Source organism: Bombus pyrosoma, linkage group LG11 (genome assembly GCF_014825855.1).
Source record: "Bombus pyrosoma isolate SC7728 linkage group LG11, ASM1482585v1, whole genome shotgun sequence".
NCBI classification, from domain to species: Eukaryota; Metazoa; Arthropoda; class Insecta; order Hymenoptera; family Apidae; genus Bombus; species Bombus pyrosoma.
The window spans coordinates 7,542,539-7,561,528 of NC_057780.1; the positions used below are offsets into that span (position 1 = coordinate 7,542,539).

Consider the following 18,990-nt stretch of genomic DNA (forward strand, 5'->3'; position numbering starts at 1 on the left):
GCCGCGAATTAGTCGTTCCTCTGTTTCGATTAAGATAACAGAGGTGGTTAGAATGATTTTAATACTGTGGCAGCACTCGACACTAACTAGCAACGGACGATGGCAGCACAGTGGTTAACGCCTTAAGTTACGAACGTTCGGGACCCGAGATCGAATTCCAGCGATCGAAGTCCGATTTTCTTTCTAGGATTCTTAAATAGGAAGAAAATACAGCAGTACCCCAGCAGCGACATCTACAGCCAGCAGCTACTATATTATCACGGACAACATAGCCGCCTCAACACTGAATTTAACAGGGTTAATATAAATTTATATATTTAACAATATTTAATATTATAATGAGCACGTCACAAATTATTTAATAATAAATACAATTAGCTTTATACAGGAATTCTCGATAAATAACGTTTGAATCTTCAAATGATACTGATTTTCCTTCGATTTTTTTTCTCTGGGAGACGACCCCCACCACGCTCGAATCACGCCACCGTTCGCGTCTATGCTACCTTCTTTGTGTCAATAAAATTACAAATCACAGGCAAATCGACGTTTCTAGAACTCGCTGCTTGATGAGAACCATATACTTGTCGCTATATTGTATATATTTCGCCGGTCATATAAAATGATTAGTCTGCGATACTGTAGTAACACAAGCGACGGTTAGGAATACGGCTGATGGTAAGCCTCGTGGCGTAACAATATTAATACGTTCATCATTGACAAATCTATGTAAGTTTTAAAAATTTTATATCGATCAAAATTAAGTCACCTTTTCCAAACATACTATAAATTCATAGTCAATTAATATTCGTAGTAAAAAGTGTTGTATCTTTAAATATGAAATCTATATCTTTCTTTTTTTTCAATGAATACAATTTGAATATTGGAGATGTTTTATTGCAAACTCGCGAAATTCAACCGCATAGTACAGTTTTGGTTCCGATAAATAAGCAACTGTTTTCTGGTTTGAAATAAGCAACTTACTACATATTCCCTCTTCTTTATTTGAACTCACCTATAGAATGAGAATTTTTTTTTGTCGTCAATTTACAAACAATTCTCATTGAGAATTTTAAGTAACTTCATTTGGCATGGTACTGTAACTTGGATTATAATAGTTTATAGTATATTTGATTCTAGTTGAATCTAATGCTTCAATCTAAAGGGTATTTTCTTTTTAGTCTGCGGATCTAATCCGTCGTGTCAAGTAGTTGGGTGACTAATGGGTTGTAGTGGTTGTTGACTCTTCTGTTATATCTACTTCTGAACTTGTATAGAAAAGTTTGAGAACGAGTAAGAGATCCGTGAAAGCTAGCCATAAATGTTTGTGGCCGAATAAATAGTGACATCATTCAGTAAAAAACGAATAGAATATGTATAGTTGCTGTTACACTCTGGTATTAGAAATCCTGATGTGTTACATGCTACTCGACAGCCAGCCTCTCGTATTCATTCTTCTCATTCTTTGTGTTCTTTCTTGTCACGTTCGAAAACAAAGTCAAGCCGAATAGTCGAAAACATTCAATAATTGCACAAAAATCGGGATTCAAATGTTGCGTATTCTGGAATAGTGTAACTTGTTTACTAATATTGGTTAATAAGGGAAAGATAAAATGAGGAAGTGATAATCAGTTCAGAAAAAATGATTAGTAGCAATTTGTAGCAACAAACTCGCGATACTTACGTAAATTATCTATTTTTGTCAGTTTTACTGGCAACCTTTTGCTCTATCAACAGAAACGCAATATTAACGTGAATCAAATTTGGTTGAAGAGGTTCACTCACGAGTTAAACAAATGTGACTGAAAGTTTAACAATAAAATTCAATTTAAATTGGTTTATTTCCTTTCTGTTGTTATAATTATCGTTCTAATTAAGAAAGTTCTTACCGTTTTGTTTTGTTCCTGTTTGCGAATTTCGTTTTCTTATCATTTGTATTTTATAGGCTTTAATTAAGAGTGGGAGATTTCCATACTCTATACTTCCTCTACTATATAGATGTCACAATATACAAATAAAAATGATCATACAAAATTTAATATCTAATATTAAATATAGTTTTAACAAAAGATTATAAGCAAAACACCAATTCACGAATGATTATTACAGTTCAAGATTCCAAACATTTCTATAAAAGTGATTCTGTCCTCGAATGATTATAATCGTTGAATTGATTTTAATGTGGACTACACCGACGTATATCAAAATATATATAGTTCTATATAAAAGAAAGGTGACAACCTTGATTCTACGAAATTTTGAATTTAATTATACGAAAAAATGTGCTCCCTACAATACTTCAAGTTGTCTTAACAACACGATTTTGTGTTACTGATATTTTCGATAATATCCAGTTATCACACTATACGTGCCTCATATTTCGTATATGTATTCTATGAGCATAACCAAACAAAAAATGTCATATAAAAATATATAAATCGTTTAAAATATTATTAAAAATGGTTACATACCAGGCTATCATGGTTATATACCAGTATAACGGTAGGTTTATAATCGATATGATCATTAACTGTTACATACTATTCGACAGTCGAAATCCTGTCCATGTCCTATGTCATCTCTTTGAGTTCGTCTCATCTCATTGAGATCTGTATGAGAAACATCAAGTATGAGTGAGATATCAAAAAACATTTTTTGGTAGGAACTTTTCTCATTTTTATGTCTAGAATCAATCATATAAATATCCTCTGCATATTTTGTCTTATATAAATAACTAAAAGCTGTTATAATTGTAGCAATACTATGCTATAGTTGTAATCATAAATACTGTTAATAATAAATCGGAAGATAAATTAAAACGTTTTATTTTACTTGAATATTTCTCTCATGTATACATATATTAAATATTTTTTCGTATGCTATTTGGGTTAAAAGTATTGGCATTGCATTTTACAATATTACGTGTAATATTATTATTAAATATTGTATATAATATAATGTGTAATAGTTTTACCTTACATGATTCCACATTCTGGTTTTAACGTTTCTCACTTATGTCATCATAGATGTATATACCTTTCCTTTAGGGTAAGAAGATAATCGTAGTACAATTAGCCAGAAGACCATTCTCCATCAAAAAATAAGAAAACACAACATTTTTTCATTTGAGGCTTCGTTTTCGAGGAAAATAAATTTGAATATGTATCATACGTATATAAGATCAGTTCATAATTAAAAACTTTTAAATTCCATTTTCTGGAAAACGAAGTCTTAAATAGGAAAATTTTATTTTATATTTTCTACTTATTTTCACATGTATAATAACTTCCTTTGATTGTTTTCTCTTACCTAGTTGATATTTAATCAAATTAATTTTCAATAAATTTTCAAACTTGATTTTTTCTAAAACAAAGCGTCATAAGGAAAAATGTTATTCTACATTTTCGACTTATATTTTCACATAGAAAATCATCTCCTACTCGATTGTACTATAATTATCACTTCATTATGTATATGATGAAATACAAATCTGATTGGTCATTTCCGGTAAACTAGTAAAATGTAAAAAAGGATAAGCATTAAGATAAAAGTGTTAATTATATAAGTAAAATGATTTTATCTCTACATTATAAGTACATACATACTTCCATTGATAATATCAGTTTCTTTTTGCAGTAACAAAGGTTCTTCGAATATTAATATTAATCATTTGATATTATTAAATTTCATTTGATATTAATCAGATTTCTTCTCTATAACTTCATTTGTTTAATTGTAAATACAGATGAAGTTTATTTTATAATTAAATATAAATCATTTTAAAGTATTAGGTTGTGCGAAAAGCTTCTTTCGTTTCATAAGCTGATAATAGATGAACAACAATTTCTGTTTTATATTATTTTATTGAATTAAGTATGATCCATTTCGTTATATTTCTATTATTACGTTTGCGCATAATTCAATAAACTAATATAAAACAAAAAACATTGTGCGTCTATTATTTCCTTATACAACGAAAGAAACTTTTCGGACAACCTAATATAATCAATAGTTGGTATAAATTTAAAAAATACATGAGATTTAATATATTGCATACTGATTTAAAAAAAATATTAAGTCTCTTAAAACAAAAGTATATGATTAATATGTAATACCTTTTCATGTTCACTTTTTTCAGATTCAGTTATATAATTTAGTAATATGGATCTTTTAGCTGTCATTGGCTTAATAATTATAATTTATAGTCTTGTTTACATTATTTGCCCTTGGTTCCTTGATTGTGACTTAAATCTTGCTATCTATGAAAAATTTGGCAAACCTACAAGTAATAATTATACATATTTTTCAAAAAAAGTACTTATGATATGCATTGTTAAGATTTCTTCTTAAGTATATTTTTAACATTTTTGCTAGATACTTTAAGAGATAAAGTAGTATGGATAACAGGAGCATCAAGTGGAATTGGAGAACATCTTGGATATGTTTTGGCAGAGGCTGGATGCAAATTAATTTTGTCGGCACGAAGGGAAGCTGAATTGGAAAAAGTAAAAGTTAATTGCCTGCAAAGTAAATAAGTTTTTGATAATATTAGTTATTATTTCTATTAATTATCTTCATACTTTTGCACAGATTTAATATACTAATTCATTTATTTTTAGGGAATACAAATTTAAAAAGTTCAGACATTGAAGTGCTAGTTCTAGATATTTGTGATGTAAATGGTCATGAGTCAGCACTTAATAATATCATTGCTAAATTTGGCAAAGTAAATACATATTTTATTATTGTGATCATCTATTACATTATACTTTAATTATACATTAAATCAATTTTAGTTGGATATACTTGTAAATAATGCAGGACGATCACAACGAGCATTATGGGAGAATATTGAGATATCTGTTGACAAAGAAATGTTTGACTTGAATGTATTTTCACCAATAGCTTTATCTAGATTAGTAGCAAAATATTTTTTCAAAGTAGGTGCAGGTCATTTTGTATTCACTTCAAGCATTGCTGGTGTTACGGCATCACCATTTTCTGCTACATATTGTGCAAATAAATTTGCATTACATGTGGGTATAATACTTTAATCATAATCGTATAATCGTTAATCTATCTGCATATATATAAATAAATATTTATTATACACAGGGTTATTGTAAAACTTTTGCTTTAGAAAAAATTGATAAAAATATACCAATTACAGTTGTATGTCCAGGGCCAGTATATACTAATTTTTTGATGGAAGCATTCACTGATAAAAGTGGTGAAGTATGTATATATAATGTATTGGCATTATTAACTATTTGTAGTTCTTTTTCTTGTACCTCTACTTTATAGAAATATGGAGAAAATGTGAAAGAAAATCTGACAAATAAAGTGAGTGTAGAACGCTGTGCTACACTGATGGGAATTGCAATAGCAAACAAGCTTTCTGAAGTGTGGATTTGCAAACCACTTATACTACAGCTGGTGTACCTTGGAATTTATTATCCAAATATTGGATTATGGTATGTTACTTTAGATTTACCAAAATTTTCATTTAGATATTTTATAAAATTATTTTATGTTTTAGGATAGTAAATCATCTGGGAGCAAAATTTATGCACCGTTTGCGAGATAATAAAACAACTATTAAAACAAGTACAAAAGAAACACAATAAATATATATTTTTTCTTATACTTTAATATATATTATATATTATGTTGTTTTTATTCAACTCATTTCTAATTCACTAATTTATAATTGTAGCTTTGTGCAATTTTTAATTTTGTTGTATTTACTATATGAATTCAATAAAAACAATATTTTCATAATTAAAAAATTTACTTATAAGATTTTTACACATTTATAGTACTCGATCAAAAATTATATTATATTTTATCCCTTGCAAGCATTTCATTCTTATATTTCTTGCCTCTCATTACTGCTTCCTTAAATAATTTGCAATACAACTCTATGGCACAAGGTGTGTCATCATTTCCAGGAACTGGATATGTTATAAGTTTAGGATCGCAATTTGTGTCTACAATACCAACTGTTGGAATACACATTTTAGCTGCATGGGTCACTGCTGTGTGTTGTTCAACAACAGACTGCATGGTATTCAAAAATATACACAAATCTGGCAATCTGGTAACAGCTCCAAACTCACATGTGGCATTTGTAAATGTTCCAAGCTTCCAAAGCCTTGTATGAGCATACTCTTGACATTGCTTTGCAGTTTCTTCTACAAGATAAGAAATTTGAGAATTTCTTGCTATGAACAAAATTATTCCATTTCTGGAAGCTATGTGGGCTGTAAAATTTAATGCTTGTCGTAAAAGTTCAGCGGTTTGATCTAAATCGATTATTAAGTGACCTAGCCTAGATCCAAATATAAAAGGTCTCATATGATCATTTAAAGAACCTTCTTTGTGACCAAAATGTACTCTTGCATCAAACAAGTCTTTGACAGTAAACATATCATAAACATGAAAAAAATCTGGATGACTTAATGGATTTATATCTTCTAGACTATCTGTGTTTGAAACTGAAATATTATAAATTTATATTTTATTCAGAAAAAAATAAAAACAGGTATGTAAGATATACAAATTTTACCATCTTTAGTTTCTTGTTGCAGTTCAGGTTTTGTGGATAATTTATGCTTCGAGCAATATGTGAGTAATGGTCGCAAAACACTCCAATCTCTCCATACTGTAATAAACAACATGCTTAAAGTTTACAATAACTTGAAGAAACATTTAAATAATAAAACAGTGAATGAGAGGAAAAGAGAGATATTTACGTTTAGATGAAATTGTTCGTGTGACAATAGAAGTCATTGCGTATACTTTTAATTTTCTATACTATCGACAGATAATTATGTCATATACATTTATTGCTAGAACAGATTTATTTAAATCTTTTTCTATGTAATAGGTTAAGAAGCTTCACTGCTGTTAAAATTAAATAAATGAAATTTATTTTCTTTAATATTTAAATCGGAAGTCGATATAAATGCAATACATACTTCATTAATTACGTTCAGATTATGTTACTTATATTTTTTATCATTAATTTCGACACATTGATCTAACATATACCTATAGACCATATTCCTATATAATTTTATATACCTATGTACACAAAAAGAACTAGTTTCGACTTCGCACACCAGTTCACGATATATATGTATCACTACGATATATGTATGTACAGGTTGAGCCAGTTAAATAAACACGGTTCTCCTAAATATCTACCATATTTATTATTGTATGAAAAGTATTCTCAGCACGAAGATACTGTATTCCAAGACCAACATGCAACAGTGGAAATAGTTCTTTTTCTAATTTGCGGGCCAATTAGAAAATACTATCACCACCTAGTTGTAAAGAGCTGGAACTAATCTTTTTATGAGAAAATTAAAAAATCAAATTTCTTGGTCTATAAGGCGTATTCTTAAACCATTCAGGAATTAAATTAATGTTTTTTCTTAGAAATATTCTCTGTATAATATTATTCCGATTCCTTACGTAATTAACTCATTACATAGAATTGGTGTAAAATGCATTATCTTATGTCAAAGACTAGCGCTCTCTATCAATTAAAAATTGTGTTCTATGTTACAACTCTGACTCGCTGGTAGAGGGCGCCACGGTGCACAAAATAAAGCATTTTGCATTAATTACATATGATTAATTAATTACATAGGACATCTAAGCTGTTCTATGGTTGGAAGATGTAACGGTATAAATCAGAATATTTGAAAAGGAAGACTAACGAAGTGCATGCGAATGAGACTCCAGCACCTGAGAATAAGAAAATAGTGTGATGAAATAAAGCAGTTCCCGAATAACGCCATCCTGTGGCAAATTTGTAAATTATTGTCATGAAGCAGAAAATAAAGTAATACCAATACGTAGAAAATTAGAATGATATTATACACGAAACATTTTTAAGAATTAAAGGCTTAATTTAATTCCTGAATAATTCAAGAATTTGACCGAAAAATTTGTTTTTTTTTTCCTCATAAAGAGATTAGTTCCATCTTTCCATCGCTAGGTGGTTACAGTGCTTCATGGTCCACCAATCGGACGACTTTTTAAATTTGTTTATGATTAAGAAATTAATCTTAATTAATTTATTAAGTTTTAAGCTTTCCTAAGATCTCAAATCTATATTGTATTTCGTCCATGGTGTTATTGCTGTGTAAGCCATTTTGCGATAATACATTATTTCTTAATATTGAAATTTTTAAATATATTTCTGTCTTGTAATGTATTTCATATAAGTCAGACAAAAGCGTTTGAGGCACTTTTAATAAGACATCTACAGGAAAGTTTTGTGCAACTTTTAACAAATGGTACACATCCAGTGTGTTTATATATAAATTTGTAATTTGTCATATAAAACGTGTGATATTGTGATGAAAATGAGCGGCGAGGATGATTGGGACGTAGAACGATATAAGACAGAACATGAATGTGACGAACATTGGGAACTTAGACGCAAATTTCTTTTAGCTCATAAGGATAAATTTCCAGAAGATGAACTTGTGTGTTTAGCTCAAGTATTTACAAACGTGGAATTGCTTGGATGCAGGTAGTGTCGAATCTAAAATGTGATATCTATGTTTTATTAGTTTGCAGTTTGTTTTATTATATGTTTGTATATTGTAACTCACAAAAGTATTCAAACCCGTAGAAGTCTTTTATAAATGTATTATACCTGTTATATGAAACATTTCCAAACTTCATTAACACTGTAAATGAGACTTGAGTATCATGGTTATGTTGATAAAATTTCAAATAAATCTGGAAATATACATAAATGCTGCAAGATACAAGTATGAATTTTGCAAAAATTGTACAAGTATTTAAACAGGCAATTATTTAGTGTATTAATAAGTCACAGTATTTAATGGGATCTATTTAGATATATCTAAGATGGCTATTCGTGCTGCATACTGATATTTTATCAATATATGTTCATAATAAATATATTGTATAACCTATTCAATAAGATAAAGCAATAGACATAAACAAAACGTAATTGCTGTGGGTACAGTTATTAGCTGCCAATCGAATGTCACTTGTTAGCTCAAATCTTTTTATGAGTCGTTTTACATATATTTTAATAACATTTACTTTTAGGTATCCTACAGAGACGATGCAATTAATTGCAGAATTAGCTCAAGATATTGTTGGTGAATATAGAGAAAAACGAAAAATTAAACTGCAAAGAAAAGTAGTGAAAGCTTCGGATGCTGCTAGTTCAAAGGTTAAAGGTATATCTAAGAGCTGTGAGTTCTACCATGTGCTGAGTATGAGAGAAGTGTAAGAAAATCTATGTCCTTTAAGTGCATTTCTTAAAGAATAATTTTTTAGGAAGAATTGCTTCAACAATAACGTCTTCCAATACAACCAAACCATCAACACAATTACAAAATACAAAATTGTCACACAATTTATCATCTAATAAAGTACCTGTGAAACGAAGGAGATTGGAGGAGGCTCCATTTGGCGATATTGTTATAATAGAAAGGGTTGGAGATATACCACAAAATATACTTACTAATGCAGTCAGTGTGTCAGGTGGAAATTTAGAATGGAAATTTGATAAAATTAAGGACTCTTAGTATGTATACAGTATACATATATATCTCTTTCCCTTTCCTTTGTTCTTCCTTGTTCCTCAGGATTATCTTCCTATCTTTTTCTTTTTCTTTTATAGTAAATGTAATATTTTTATAAATTCAAAACTGTTAGCGGAAGCTTGTAGTTCTAACCAAAAGTCAGCGAAGAAAGAAGCATCCATTTTTGGATTACATGAATTACAGAAGCATTATTATACGATTAAGGTTTATAAAAAAGATTCGTTTTTATTTTCATATATATTGAGCTGCTACCAAAGCTTTATTTTAATGTTTAGATTAAACACAATATAAATAGGAATGCTAATGTAACTGCAACGACAATGACTAAGAGTACATCAAAAGATGACACTATCTCTGACGACAATATTGGAAGAAAATTAATGAAATTAATGGGTTGGACTGGTGGTGGTCTTGGTAAATCACAACAGGGAATAGTAGAACCTGTTATGTAAGTATAATCTTCATTTTGTTTTGCAAAACATTTTAGAAATATTACCTTTTTATCTACAGGATTCAACAGCAAATGAGTAGGAAAGGTCTCGGATTAAAGCAAAATTCTTGCTCTGCAAAAGATTTAAGAAATAAATGTAAAGACGTCATGAGGAAGTACCTTTCAGGTGACATGAGAAATGATTTAGTATTTTCTGTTGATTTTACAAGTGATGAAAGAGCAATAATCCATCAGTAAGTGTGTTAATGCAATTTTTCGAAATAATCAGTTGGATTGAAAATATTAAGTATGCATTCCAATTTCTTTATAGGGTTGCAAGACAGTTCGGTTTAAGGTCGCATAGTTATGGTCCCAAAAATGAACGAACATTAATAGTTTCCCGAAAAATAGACCCACAAGATTTAGTCGAGGAACTAAAAAATTTTGGGGGTAATACTAACAAATATCAGTTAATCGAGCCAACTGGACTGTAAATAAAATAATAAACTTATCTTTCCATACATCATATAAATTTTATGCTTAGATATAAATACCAGTTGCAATATATCTATGTATTTCATGAAAATTAAATTGAGATATATAATTCAAAACATACATTATACTAATACCGTTAATATTATTTTTATATTTAATTTTTATTATGTAAGCTGATTATTCAAATAAAATATTCCATCAAAGAAATTAAATCTAAAATATTTTGTTGCTTTATTTATTACGTAATAGGTAATTTTTTAAGAGTGTCTTAATAGTTGGGAAAAATATTACTTGTTATTGCACAATTCCATGAAATTCTGATTCTCTGAATGTATCCTCTTCCTCAAAAAAAAGTTCCTTGGACCAATTTTGATTTCGATGTTCATTCAGTAGAAAGAAGAAGAAGTTTTTATAAAAGCAGAAGTAGAATTAATTTAATGGTTACAATAATTACGAAAGATATATATATATATATATGGTCAGGTACAATTTCAATTTCGTGAAATAAAACTGAAGAAACGTTTACTTTATTTAATGATGTTCGCGCGCTGAACTTATTTCCAAGAACATTGTATTTTGTTTTAATTAATAGAAGTACAAAACTTTAAGAAGCAAGATCGCTTACATGTGTACGGTACGTCGCAGTTGCCGTATAATAAGAATGCTTTGGCAGTAGAACAATCAGAAGTCGAAAGTAACATAGATACAAAGGCGTGTGATTTTTTTTTTTATTACATTATCACATTCTTTAAATCTCGATAACTAAGATGGTCAAAGTGTTATTATATGTATACGTGTATGCGCTGTACACCTCATCGACTGGCAGAAACATCCGATAATGCTTGTTCACGCTACGTTACATATTTTGCGAACAAAAACTCCATTAAAAAAAATATTCCTTTTTCATTTTTAAATATTCTCTGCACTAATTGAAAATGCAACATTCCTTTTTTCATTTTATATGGTTATCCTTTTAATTGAATATTATGGACGGATTATGTAGATATGTTCTGTTACAATGGTTTACAATTTGTCTAATATGCTTTATTAAAATAAATCCTACATTCAATTAAACTACTATTAGTAAAACTCTACTATACTGATTAATAAAAATATCATAGAATAATATAATGACAAATATATATGTATATCTAGTACTTAAAATACATTATTAACTAAACACAGATGAAACGTGATGGATTGTCTTTGGTTTAAATCATATGGAAGAAGCAAATTGATGATTATTCGCTGTAAAGAATAGAGAGAAGACGTGGCATGTACAAGCATTTTAGAGCCCGTCGCTTGAAAGCGATGGAAATATACCGCGCCGCACATTGTACGTGTTGAATTTATTAATTTCAATTACCACCGGAGATGAACGGTCTTATCTTAAATATAACACGTCAAAATTGAGGATAAAAGGGAAAGGAGGAGAGGAGAGGGTTTAGAAAGGATCAAGGCGTTCACGAAGCGGAGATTCGAAGCGCCTTAATCCTTTAAAAGAAGTCTCGATACCTAAAGCTTACACAAACTTCCCTCGGGATTTTGTCTTCGGTCCAGGCCCTACTTTGGACCGTAATTGACATCTAGAGGGAATGTTACATATCTCTCTTTTCATCATTTTTTCTTCGCTTTTCTTTTATATATCAAAATAATATATATCTACTATCTGATAAAAGTGACTCCTCTGTTGATACGTAATTATATATATATAGACTTATTTATCATTAATTAGAAGATATATCATTGGTTGACTAGAAGATATTACGCTTAATAGATAGAGATGCATTTCATCACTATACTGAAGTCTCTCCGGAATGAAGCCACGTTTAATCGTTCTCCGTTTTATTTGATATGTATTTATAGTTTCGAAATTTCACAAGGGAACTTTATCGTTAAAACTTGTGACCTATTCTTTTTCAAATCCTAAAAAGACTAAAATAGAGAACTGGCTTTCAGAGAGAATTCGGCATTCATCTCCAAATTAGATTACTGATATGTATCTATATTGATATGTTGTGTTGCATTACCGTAATGAAAATATTAATACATCATAGCATTGTATACTTGTTTCGTCATCATCATCATCATCGTCACCTTCATATTCTTAAGTAAAGGACGCGTTATACCCTGAAGGAACGCGATACGATGCTCGATTTGTACCTGCTTCGCTTCTCATGTTTAAAATAGATATAATATATGTATATGTAGATTTTTATATACATATACGTGTATAGGTGTGTACATGTACATGTATGTATAATTGTATGTATTCTTTGATATAAATGATTCGTATAATTATACTGTACTGTTTGAGTAGCAAGAAATTTATATTCCTCTATAACGTGACTCATAAATTAAATTAACAGAAACATAATTAATCGAGATAATCTTTTTGTCCTTTTGCATTGATTTTTCTCTGAATGAAGTCAGAATGTATATCTTGTGTCGCAGTAGCATTCTAACAGAAACAGTCGATAAAGATCGCATGTAGGTAGAAAAATCGATTCAAAGTCCTTCTGATTGTTGGAGGTTTTTGCATCGATCTTCCCGTATTACATATTACACCAACGAAAGAGCATGTCAAAACGCGTGTGTTTTACAATATTACAAGATACACGATTAAATTATACTGAGCGGTTTAACAAAATACCTTTAGATGCGAATCAGGCTTGTCTACGTATTTCCGTTCGGTCCGTATCGACGAGGGTTAATCGTATACAAGCATTTCATTCAAGTAAAACCAACGGTAACTATTATACTCTATAGAAAGAGATACTTACAGATTCTTAATCATGTTCTAATCATTCCCTTGTACTTCAAGTATCAAAGCAACTTCTCTCGAGTATATAATGGAAGAGGTATTATTTGAGATTTTTCTGATTGTCCCTCACTTACCTATCTGTGGGTAATAGTATATCTTGTAATGTTCTGTGAAATATTAATTAATCTAAATGTTAGCCGGCGAGATACTGGTGCAAAATCTAGAAACGTCTCAACCTCGATACGACGAGAAACTGAAATCCGTAGAAGGACCTTTATATGTGGTACTGTACCAGCAGTAATTATCCGGTTTCATAAGCATGAAGAAATGCAATAGATAACGTGTGTGTGTGTGTGTGTGTGTGTGTGTATATTGTACACAAAAATTTCTGTAGCGAAAAACACATGCAGTGTTCCAGCCGCTAGACAGGTCTCGCATCATGCATGAGTTTATATACGTCATTATCTCCAATATCACGAATATTAGCCACCAAAGCACAGCTTCGGTAATGTAATAAAATACGAGCAGAATGGGAGTCTGACAATGTAGTAAAATCAAATGCCATCAATTATTCGTTTCTTGTATGCTGCGCCAGGCACGAAATTACAAAAGCAAAAGTAAATCTTAAAGCGCGTTCCTAGTTTGGATCTTTCTGAAATTGTTAATTACTAATTAGAATATTACATACATATCGTTAAAACGGAATGAATTAATTTATAAACGAAATATCTAAATGTTTCCTCTCTTCGTTTTAATATGATTCTTCGTGCCTCGAATGACGATTGCATGTCGACGACGCCATGTTAGTCACGGAAACAAAGCGACAATTAATTAGTATCGATCATAAATTACATGACGTCGAATAGAATGTTTCAGTAAAATATATATAATTAATGGGTTTGGTAATCACAAAGCTCTCGTATCGCCTCCATACGCGACCATCCTATTTACCGTCAAACATTGCCATCATTTCTTCGATTTATCTTTCTCGTTTTTAAGTCTACGTAATATGTGTAAAAAGTAGAACGTTTATTGGAGTAAAACGCGTGCCCATTGCAGCGCGAAAATGAGTGACGTCGCATCGATAAAAGTGCACAGATATACAAACATCGACTCTTGACATTTAAGGAAAGTTTAAACATTCAGTACTCCCATGCCTCTCGGTAACGATAGATATCTTCCCAACTTATCTCGGTGCTCACTCAACGTGTTTTTTGAAAAGTAAGGAGAGCAATAAGATGACACCGAAAGAAAGCGACAAGGAAACTTGAAATGGAGGAAGAGGAGAAGAAAAGGGATAGAAAAAAGAAGGAAAGAAGTAGGCGGCGATCATTTCGCAAAGGAGACTTGCCAAAGAATCTTTCAAAGCGATAGGATAGTGCGATTGTAATACGATACAGCCAATGTTATAGCGCCTCCGTCGTGACGTTCCAAGAAAATGCCAATTCAGTCGAGAAAACCGGTTTTGACGAGCTTTTCCAGGAAAAACTTCACGTCCCCCAGCTCCGAGTCCTTGATACCGATTGATTTCAACATGCCTAAATCACCATTCTCCACCGCCATAAACACAGAGCGCAAGTGTTCCAAATCGGAACGCATTAGATGCAAGGCTGCACCAAAATCTTCGATCGTCTGAGATTCTACGAATTAGAATTTATCTTTTTTCAAATTTAATGCTCCAAATTCATTTTATCTATATCTTTATGAGAAGATTATTCTCTAGATTATTATCTAGATTTATCTTTATGAGAATTATAGTAATTACCAGAAAGCGCTATAGCAACTGTATTCACGCCACCAAGAGGCTTTAGCGTATCCCGTGCCTTGGTCCCAAACAATTTCTCGAGATAATTTGGACCGTGACTTGCCAACAACGACTGCAGGAAACTAGCAGTCTCCTCTACCGGTGGTCTTTTTGCTAAAACAAGCAACAAAACGTTTTACCCAAACGTTACATGAATATACGTAACATTCGTTAATATTAATCCTGGTTCTTTCTTCAACTACATATACAACTCTATACAAATTATACAAATTTATATCTATATCTACATATCACAGCAATAATTTTCTACTTGTACAACTTTATAGCTAGGGAACAGAGAATCGATGTTAGAACTCGAAAGATAATAGGTTCGACCTAGTGATCATATAGTCTGCTAATAGATAGGTAGCCGGACAGTAGTTAGGGACGAATATAAATCAGACATCTGATACACCCGAAGCTCGATACGTTTCTGCCACATGGGAACTTCCTCGTAACCTTGTTCCTATTTCATTGTTGTGTGAGACGAGTTCCCTGAACTAGTCTCCTCTGTTTAATAGAAGTTGTCATCTTTTCTTTAACGGGAAATTAGCAACATTCTATCTGTTAACACTAAAAGAAAATGGAGAAAGAGAAAGAAAGAGGACAAAGAAATAAAATAATGTTTAAATAGGGAACAAAGAAATATGTGTAAATGAATACAAAATCAAAATGTTAATACGTCTAGACGGTAATAGAATCAATTAAGGGACAGGAAATTTTACCAGCTGTGCATAAACGTGAATCTTCGTCGTATCCATCTTGACAGTCGGGAGCTCCGTCACAGAGATACTGAATCGAGATACATATACCGTCCCCTGGGCACTTGAATGGCTCGTAGGGACGACAAGCATCTCCTGTAACATTGAATTATCACTAAAATAATAATAATAAGAATAATGATTTTTTTTTTATTTTTGTAACTATTTTATACCTGCTATCATAAAACTTTTACTTTGTAAAATATGTAATATACGTACGTAAGATACACAAGTTGTATAGTATAATATATATGGAATTTATAGCATGTACATAAGCATCCATCAGATACAATGGTTCACAAAAGTATTGAGACAATTACCATAGAAAATTTTTACGTATATATTATATATTATAAAACATTTTGAAATTTCATTAGTACTGTAATGAGATACGACAATCACGATTATATTAGTAAAATTTCAACAAATCTAGAAATATATATAGAAAATACAAGATACGTAATATATTCATAAAATATGTTTACAAGTGTTCCAATACTTTTGTGAGAAACTGTACATGCCTGTTTCATGTCGCGTGCGATTCGTGTTGAATATCACATATACATACATATAATCATATACAAGAGCACGCGCGTATATGATTGTAGTGTGCGCGTGTGCATTAACTTTGTAAGTGGCAATGCCCAAATTAGAATACATAGTCACCAATAATTGGTGGTTGCCAGGGCGGCTGATATTGACCGAGCAATATAACATGTATTATTTAATCTTGTTACAATTTTCGAATCTTTACATCCAAACAGAAAGTCTTCTAACGTTCCAAGAGAAACATTAGTGTAAAATTAAAATGATAAATTACGTGTATTAGCTGTATATATTTTTGAAATATTTTTTATTGAAATTAAAAAATTTTTTAACGATACAAAGAAACCATCCAAATCCGAAAATGATTGAAGGAACGTAGCAAAGTTAAAATTGATTTAATTCTTTTACGTTCTTCCTCTCATTTTCGACCCAATTGCATTTTTCTAACGTTAAAAGATATCCCAAATTTAAACCAAATATGAAAAAATTTTTATTGGTATGCATGATTTCTCGCTTCACATTTTTTTAGAATATTAGAATTCCTTTCTGTTTGCTGAAATATGAATAAGATTGAAATATGAAAATTTAAGGATCGCAGCAAAACTTAATAAAAAATCGCTTTATTGGAAAATAAGGGTACGTGCAAATGTGTATGTACATACTTTTTGCAGCCACTATAAGTTGCAGAAACGACGTAATTTGAGTTCGCAACAAGTTGTTAACTACGAGGAACTTCACGCTGTTTATTGCTCAAAGGAATTTGCCATTGATAAAGTAACGCTTATTGCTGGCGTCAATTACCACGTTGCGTTGAATAAACCACGGACAGAGGCCGTGTCACGAAGATGAATCGTGATGCGCTTAATGTACCACGTGGACTCAAATTGCCACTTCAATGTTGTTATCCATCGACACAATGGACCGTCGTATCAAGATTAAAATGTACACGGTATGTATTGTAGAGTTTGGGTAAATGGTAGATATTACTTTACAAAGAAAATGGATCACTATCGATATCTATTTTATATATACGTTCGTGAATCGTTCTAACTAGGATGAAGAAGTGGCTAGAATTCTGCTTATCCGTATTTCGTTTATACGAACAAGTTAATTTGTAGTTGTTACAGTTGAGAATATCTTGTAATGAACATACATATGCATTTATTTGTTTGTGTCCAAACTAGATTATGGAAAGAACAATTGAATATGATATAGAAGCAACTCAATGAAACTCAACTTTGGTTCTTTAAACATTAGATCTATTATAGGATCTACATAACGACAGATGAAAGGAATATCATAGGAACTGTTCTATAGTTTGATATGCTCGGATAAACGGAATTCTTCCAAAATCTTCTCTTTTTAATGTTTTAATATACATATCTCATTTTCACTTCTCGTTACGCGATACTATATGATCCGATTCGAGATATGACAGTTGCAACCAGGAACGAAAATTCTTTACGGTCGTGTTTGAAAACATGGATCCATAACACCTATCTTTCTATATACATAAATGTGTAAAACTAGTTATATAAAGCAAACAATACGTAAAATAAACTATATAGCTAGTTATTGACTACTATGAATTCTATGGACTAAACAAAGGTGTAACTCTAAGGAAATGTGTTGACTAAGAAAATCAAGGTTGCATATGTTCACGATTATTGGAAAACTCGAAAAACGGCCACGATTATTCGCTTACCTGTACGTTTGGTATTGAAGTGACCATAAAATCGACTTAAGTCGATCGCCATGACAGCACGGGGGAAAATAACGCAAGCACTCAGGGCGAGGCTAAGTGTAGCCACGCTAGTGCAGAACCTCTGAACCATTCTCAGCAGACAGACGGTTAGACTATACTCTCAAGAGACGAACGTGTTTCACTTCGCGACCTTCCCTTTTGGTTATAACCCTGAATACAGAAACACAGATGAACTACCCTCTATTAACAAGAGAACAAGTCAGACTTCTTCGCTTCTTTCTCTAGCTGTAAGATACCGTACGATATGTTGTAATCAAAGTAATGAACGTTGACGAAACACTGACCCCTTCAAATGGAACAGATACACGTACGCAAAGAAGGATACTTTATTCCGCTTCACTCTTTCTTCCTCTCTTTTGACTTTTTCTAATTTTCGCAGCCACCCACCGTCTCTTTTCGACACCGAGTGGCTGGCGCGTGACGCGGGGTGCACAAGCACTGTGAACACACCTGCGTATATACCATATACCATACATCCCATACCAACTACATATTATACCCCCTCACCCCACTACCCTTTACAATCGCAAGCTAGGTGGTGGGGAGTACGCAGGAAGGCGTTCGACCAATCACACAACAGGTCTCGCTGGCCGCGGCCAATTGAAATCAGCGAGATCGAACGTTCTACCCTGGAACACCTACGCGACCCTTTTCTACCACGTCGCATCGATTTCAACTCCCTTGTACCCGTACGTAACTTTTGTTTATCGTCGTTATAACGTTGCGTTTACGCCAGCAGAATAACATGGCTACCACTACTGCCACCCTTGGGAACCGGAGTATATAAACGTTCATGGAATTTTTAGGAATATAATACCGT

General features: G+C 31.6%; 4 protein-coding genes and 1 long non-coding RNA gene across 13 annotated transcripts; 2 read left to right on the forward strand and 3 right to left on the reverse strand.

Annotated features, from left to right (window-relative positions):
* The first annotated feature begins 13 nt into the window (after window positions 1-13).
* Window positions 14-5,663, forward strand: LOC122572868 (dehydrogenase/reductase SDR family member 7). 4 transcript variants are annotated; one of them, XM_043738455.1, is made up of 8 exons: window positions 14-297; window positions 4,139-4,285; window positions 4,375-4,527; window positions 4,620-4,726; window positions 4,797-5,036; window positions 5,116-5,235; window positions 5,305-5,474; window positions 5,540-5,663. In XM_043738455.1, the coding sequence occupies exons 2-8, from the start codon at window positions 4,162-4,164 to the stop codon at window positions 5,625-5,627; spliced, it is 1,002 nt and encodes a 333-aa protein (XP_043594390.1). In that variant the 5' UTR covers window positions 14-297; window positions 4,139-4,161; the 3' UTR covers window positions 5,628-5,663. The 4 variants fall into 4 exon arrangements, with proteins under 4 accessions (XP_043594390.1, XP_043594389.1, XP_043594391.1 ...); XM_043738454.1 differs by lacking the exon at window positions 14-297 and adding an exon at window positions 341-729; XM_043738456.1 differs by lacking the exon at window positions 14-297 and adding an exon at window positions 431-678.
* Window positions 1,422-3,852, reverse strand: LOC122572873. 2 transcript variants are annotated; one of them, XR_006318584.1, is made up of 4 exons: window positions 2,975-3,852; window positions 1,890-2,609; window positions 1,685-1,802; window positions 1,422-1,562 (listed from the first exon to the last, which is right to left on the reverse strand). It is a non-coding gene; the product is annotated as an uncharacterized LOC122572873 (long non-coding RNA). The 2 variants fall into 2 exon arrangements; XR_006318583.1 differs by having other exon boundaries at window positions 1,685-2,609.
* On the reverse strand, window positions 5,631-7,431 carry LOC122572869 (28S ribosomal protein S2, mitochondrial). Of its 2 annotated transcripts, none has more exons than XM_043738460.1 (4): window positions 6,981-7,431; window positions 6,756-6,903; window positions 6,569-6,664; window positions 5,631-6,497 (listed from the first exon to the last, which is right to left on the reverse strand). In XM_043738460.1, exons 2-4 carry the CDS (start codon window positions 6,790-6,792, stop codon window positions 5,839-5,841), a joined length of 792 nt encoding a protein of 263 aa, XP_043594395.1. In that variant the 5' UTR covers window positions 6,793-6,903; window positions 6,981-7,431; the 3' UTR covers window positions 5,631-5,838. The 2 variants fall into 2 exon arrangements, with proteins under 2 accessions (XP_043594395.1, XP_043594394.1); XM_043738459.1 differs by having other exon boundaries at window positions 6,756-6,906; window positions 6,981-7,430.
* Window positions 7,432-8,091: 660 nt separating this feature from the next.
* LOC122572866 (NF-kappa-B-repressing factor) lies at window positions 8,092-10,648 on the forward strand. 2 transcript variants are annotated; one of them, XM_043738447.1, is made up of 8 exons: window positions 8,092-8,312; window positions 8,473-8,551; window positions 9,103-9,236; window positions 9,337-9,586; window positions 9,683-9,809; window positions 9,881-10,053; window positions 10,116-10,289; window positions 10,367-10,648. In XM_043738447.1, the coding sequence occupies exons 3-8, from the start codon at window positions 9,119-9,121 to the stop codon at window positions 10,527-10,529; spliced, it is 1,005 nt and encodes a 334-aa protein (XP_043594382.1). In that variant the 5' UTR covers window positions 8,092-8,312; window positions 8,473-8,551; window positions 9,103-9,118; the 3' UTR covers window positions 10,530-10,648. The 2 variants fall into 2 exon arrangements, with proteins under 2 accessions (XP_043594382.1, XP_043594381.1); XM_043738446.1 differs by having other exon boundaries at window positions 8,092-8,551.
* A 387-nt stretch (window positions 10,649-11,035) lies between these two features.
* LOC122572870 (prohormone-4) lies at window positions 11,036-18,636 on the reverse strand. Of its 3 annotated transcripts, none has more exons than XM_043738463.1 (5): window positions 18,412-18,636; window positions 18,111-18,320; window positions 15,824-15,955; window positions 15,060-15,212; window positions 11,036-14,934 (listed from the first exon to the last, which is right to left on the reverse strand). In XM_043738463.1, the coding sequence occupies exons 2-5, from the start codon at window positions 18,238-18,240 to the stop codon at window positions 14,741-14,743; spliced, it is 609 nt and encodes a 202-aa protein (XP_043594398.1). In that variant the 5' UTR covers window positions 18,241-18,320; window positions 18,412-18,636; the 3' UTR covers window positions 11,036-14,740. The 3 variants fall into 3 exon arrangements, with proteins under 3 accessions (XP_043594398.1, XP_043594397.1, XP_043594396.1); XM_043738462.1 differs by having other exon boundaries at window positions 18,407-18,636; XM_043738461.1 differs by having other exon boundaries at window positions 18,455-18,635.
* Window positions 18,637-18,990: the final 354 nt, after the last annotated feature.

Excerpts from the sequence above, each read along its gene's own strand:
- LOC122572868 (XM_043738455.1), top strand. The coding sequence starts at position 4,162 with ATGGATCTTTTAGCTGTCATTGGCTTAATAATTATAATTTATAGTCTT. Across the intron at positions 4,528-4,619 it reads AAAAGTTAATTGCCTGCAAA|GGAATACAAATTTAAAAAGT; the intron begins GTAAATAAGTTT and ends ATTTATTTTTAG. Across the intron at positions 5,037-5,115 it reads CAAATAAATTTGCATTACAT|GGTTATTGTAAAACTTTTGC; the intron begins GTGGGTATAATA and ends TATTATACACAG.
- LOC122572869 (XM_043738460.1), bottom strand. The coding sequence starts at position 6,792 with ATGACTTCTATTGTCACACGAACAATTTCATCTAAAC. Across the intron at positions 6,665-6,755 it reads ACGAACAATTTCATCTAAAC|TATGGAGAGATTGGAGTGTT; the intron begins GTAAATATCTCT and ends TGTTTATTACAG. Across the intron at positions 6,498-6,568 it reads GCAACAAGAAACTAAAGATG|TTTCAAACACAGATAGTCTA; the intron begins GTAAAATTTGTA and ends ATAATATTTCAG.
- LOC122572866 (XM_043738446.1), top strand. The coding sequence starts at position 8,376 with ATGAAAATGAGCGGCGAGGATGATTGGGACGTAGAACGATATAAGACA. Across the intron at positions 9,237-9,336 it reads TGCTAGTTCAAAGGTTAAAG|GAAGAATTGCTTCAACAATA; the intron begins GTATATCTAAGA and ends ATAATTTTTTAG. Across the intron at positions 10,290-10,366 it reads GAAAGAGCAATAATCCATCA|GGTTGCAAGACAGTTCGGTT; the intron begins GTAAGTGTGTTA and ends ATTTCTTTATAG.
- LOC122572870 (XM_043738463.1), bottom strand. The coding sequence starts at position 18,240 with ATGGTTCAGAGGTTCTGCACTAGCGTGGCTACACTTAGCCTCGCCCTG. Across the intron at positions 15,213-15,823 it reads TTCACGTTTATGCACAGCTG|CAAAAAGACCACCGGTAGAG; the intron begins GTAAAATTTCCT and ends TGCTTGTTTTAG. Across the intron at positions 14,935-15,059 it reads AGTTGCTATAGCGCTTTCTG|AATCTCAGACGATCGAAGAT; the intron begins GTAATTACTATA and ends TCTAATTCGTAG.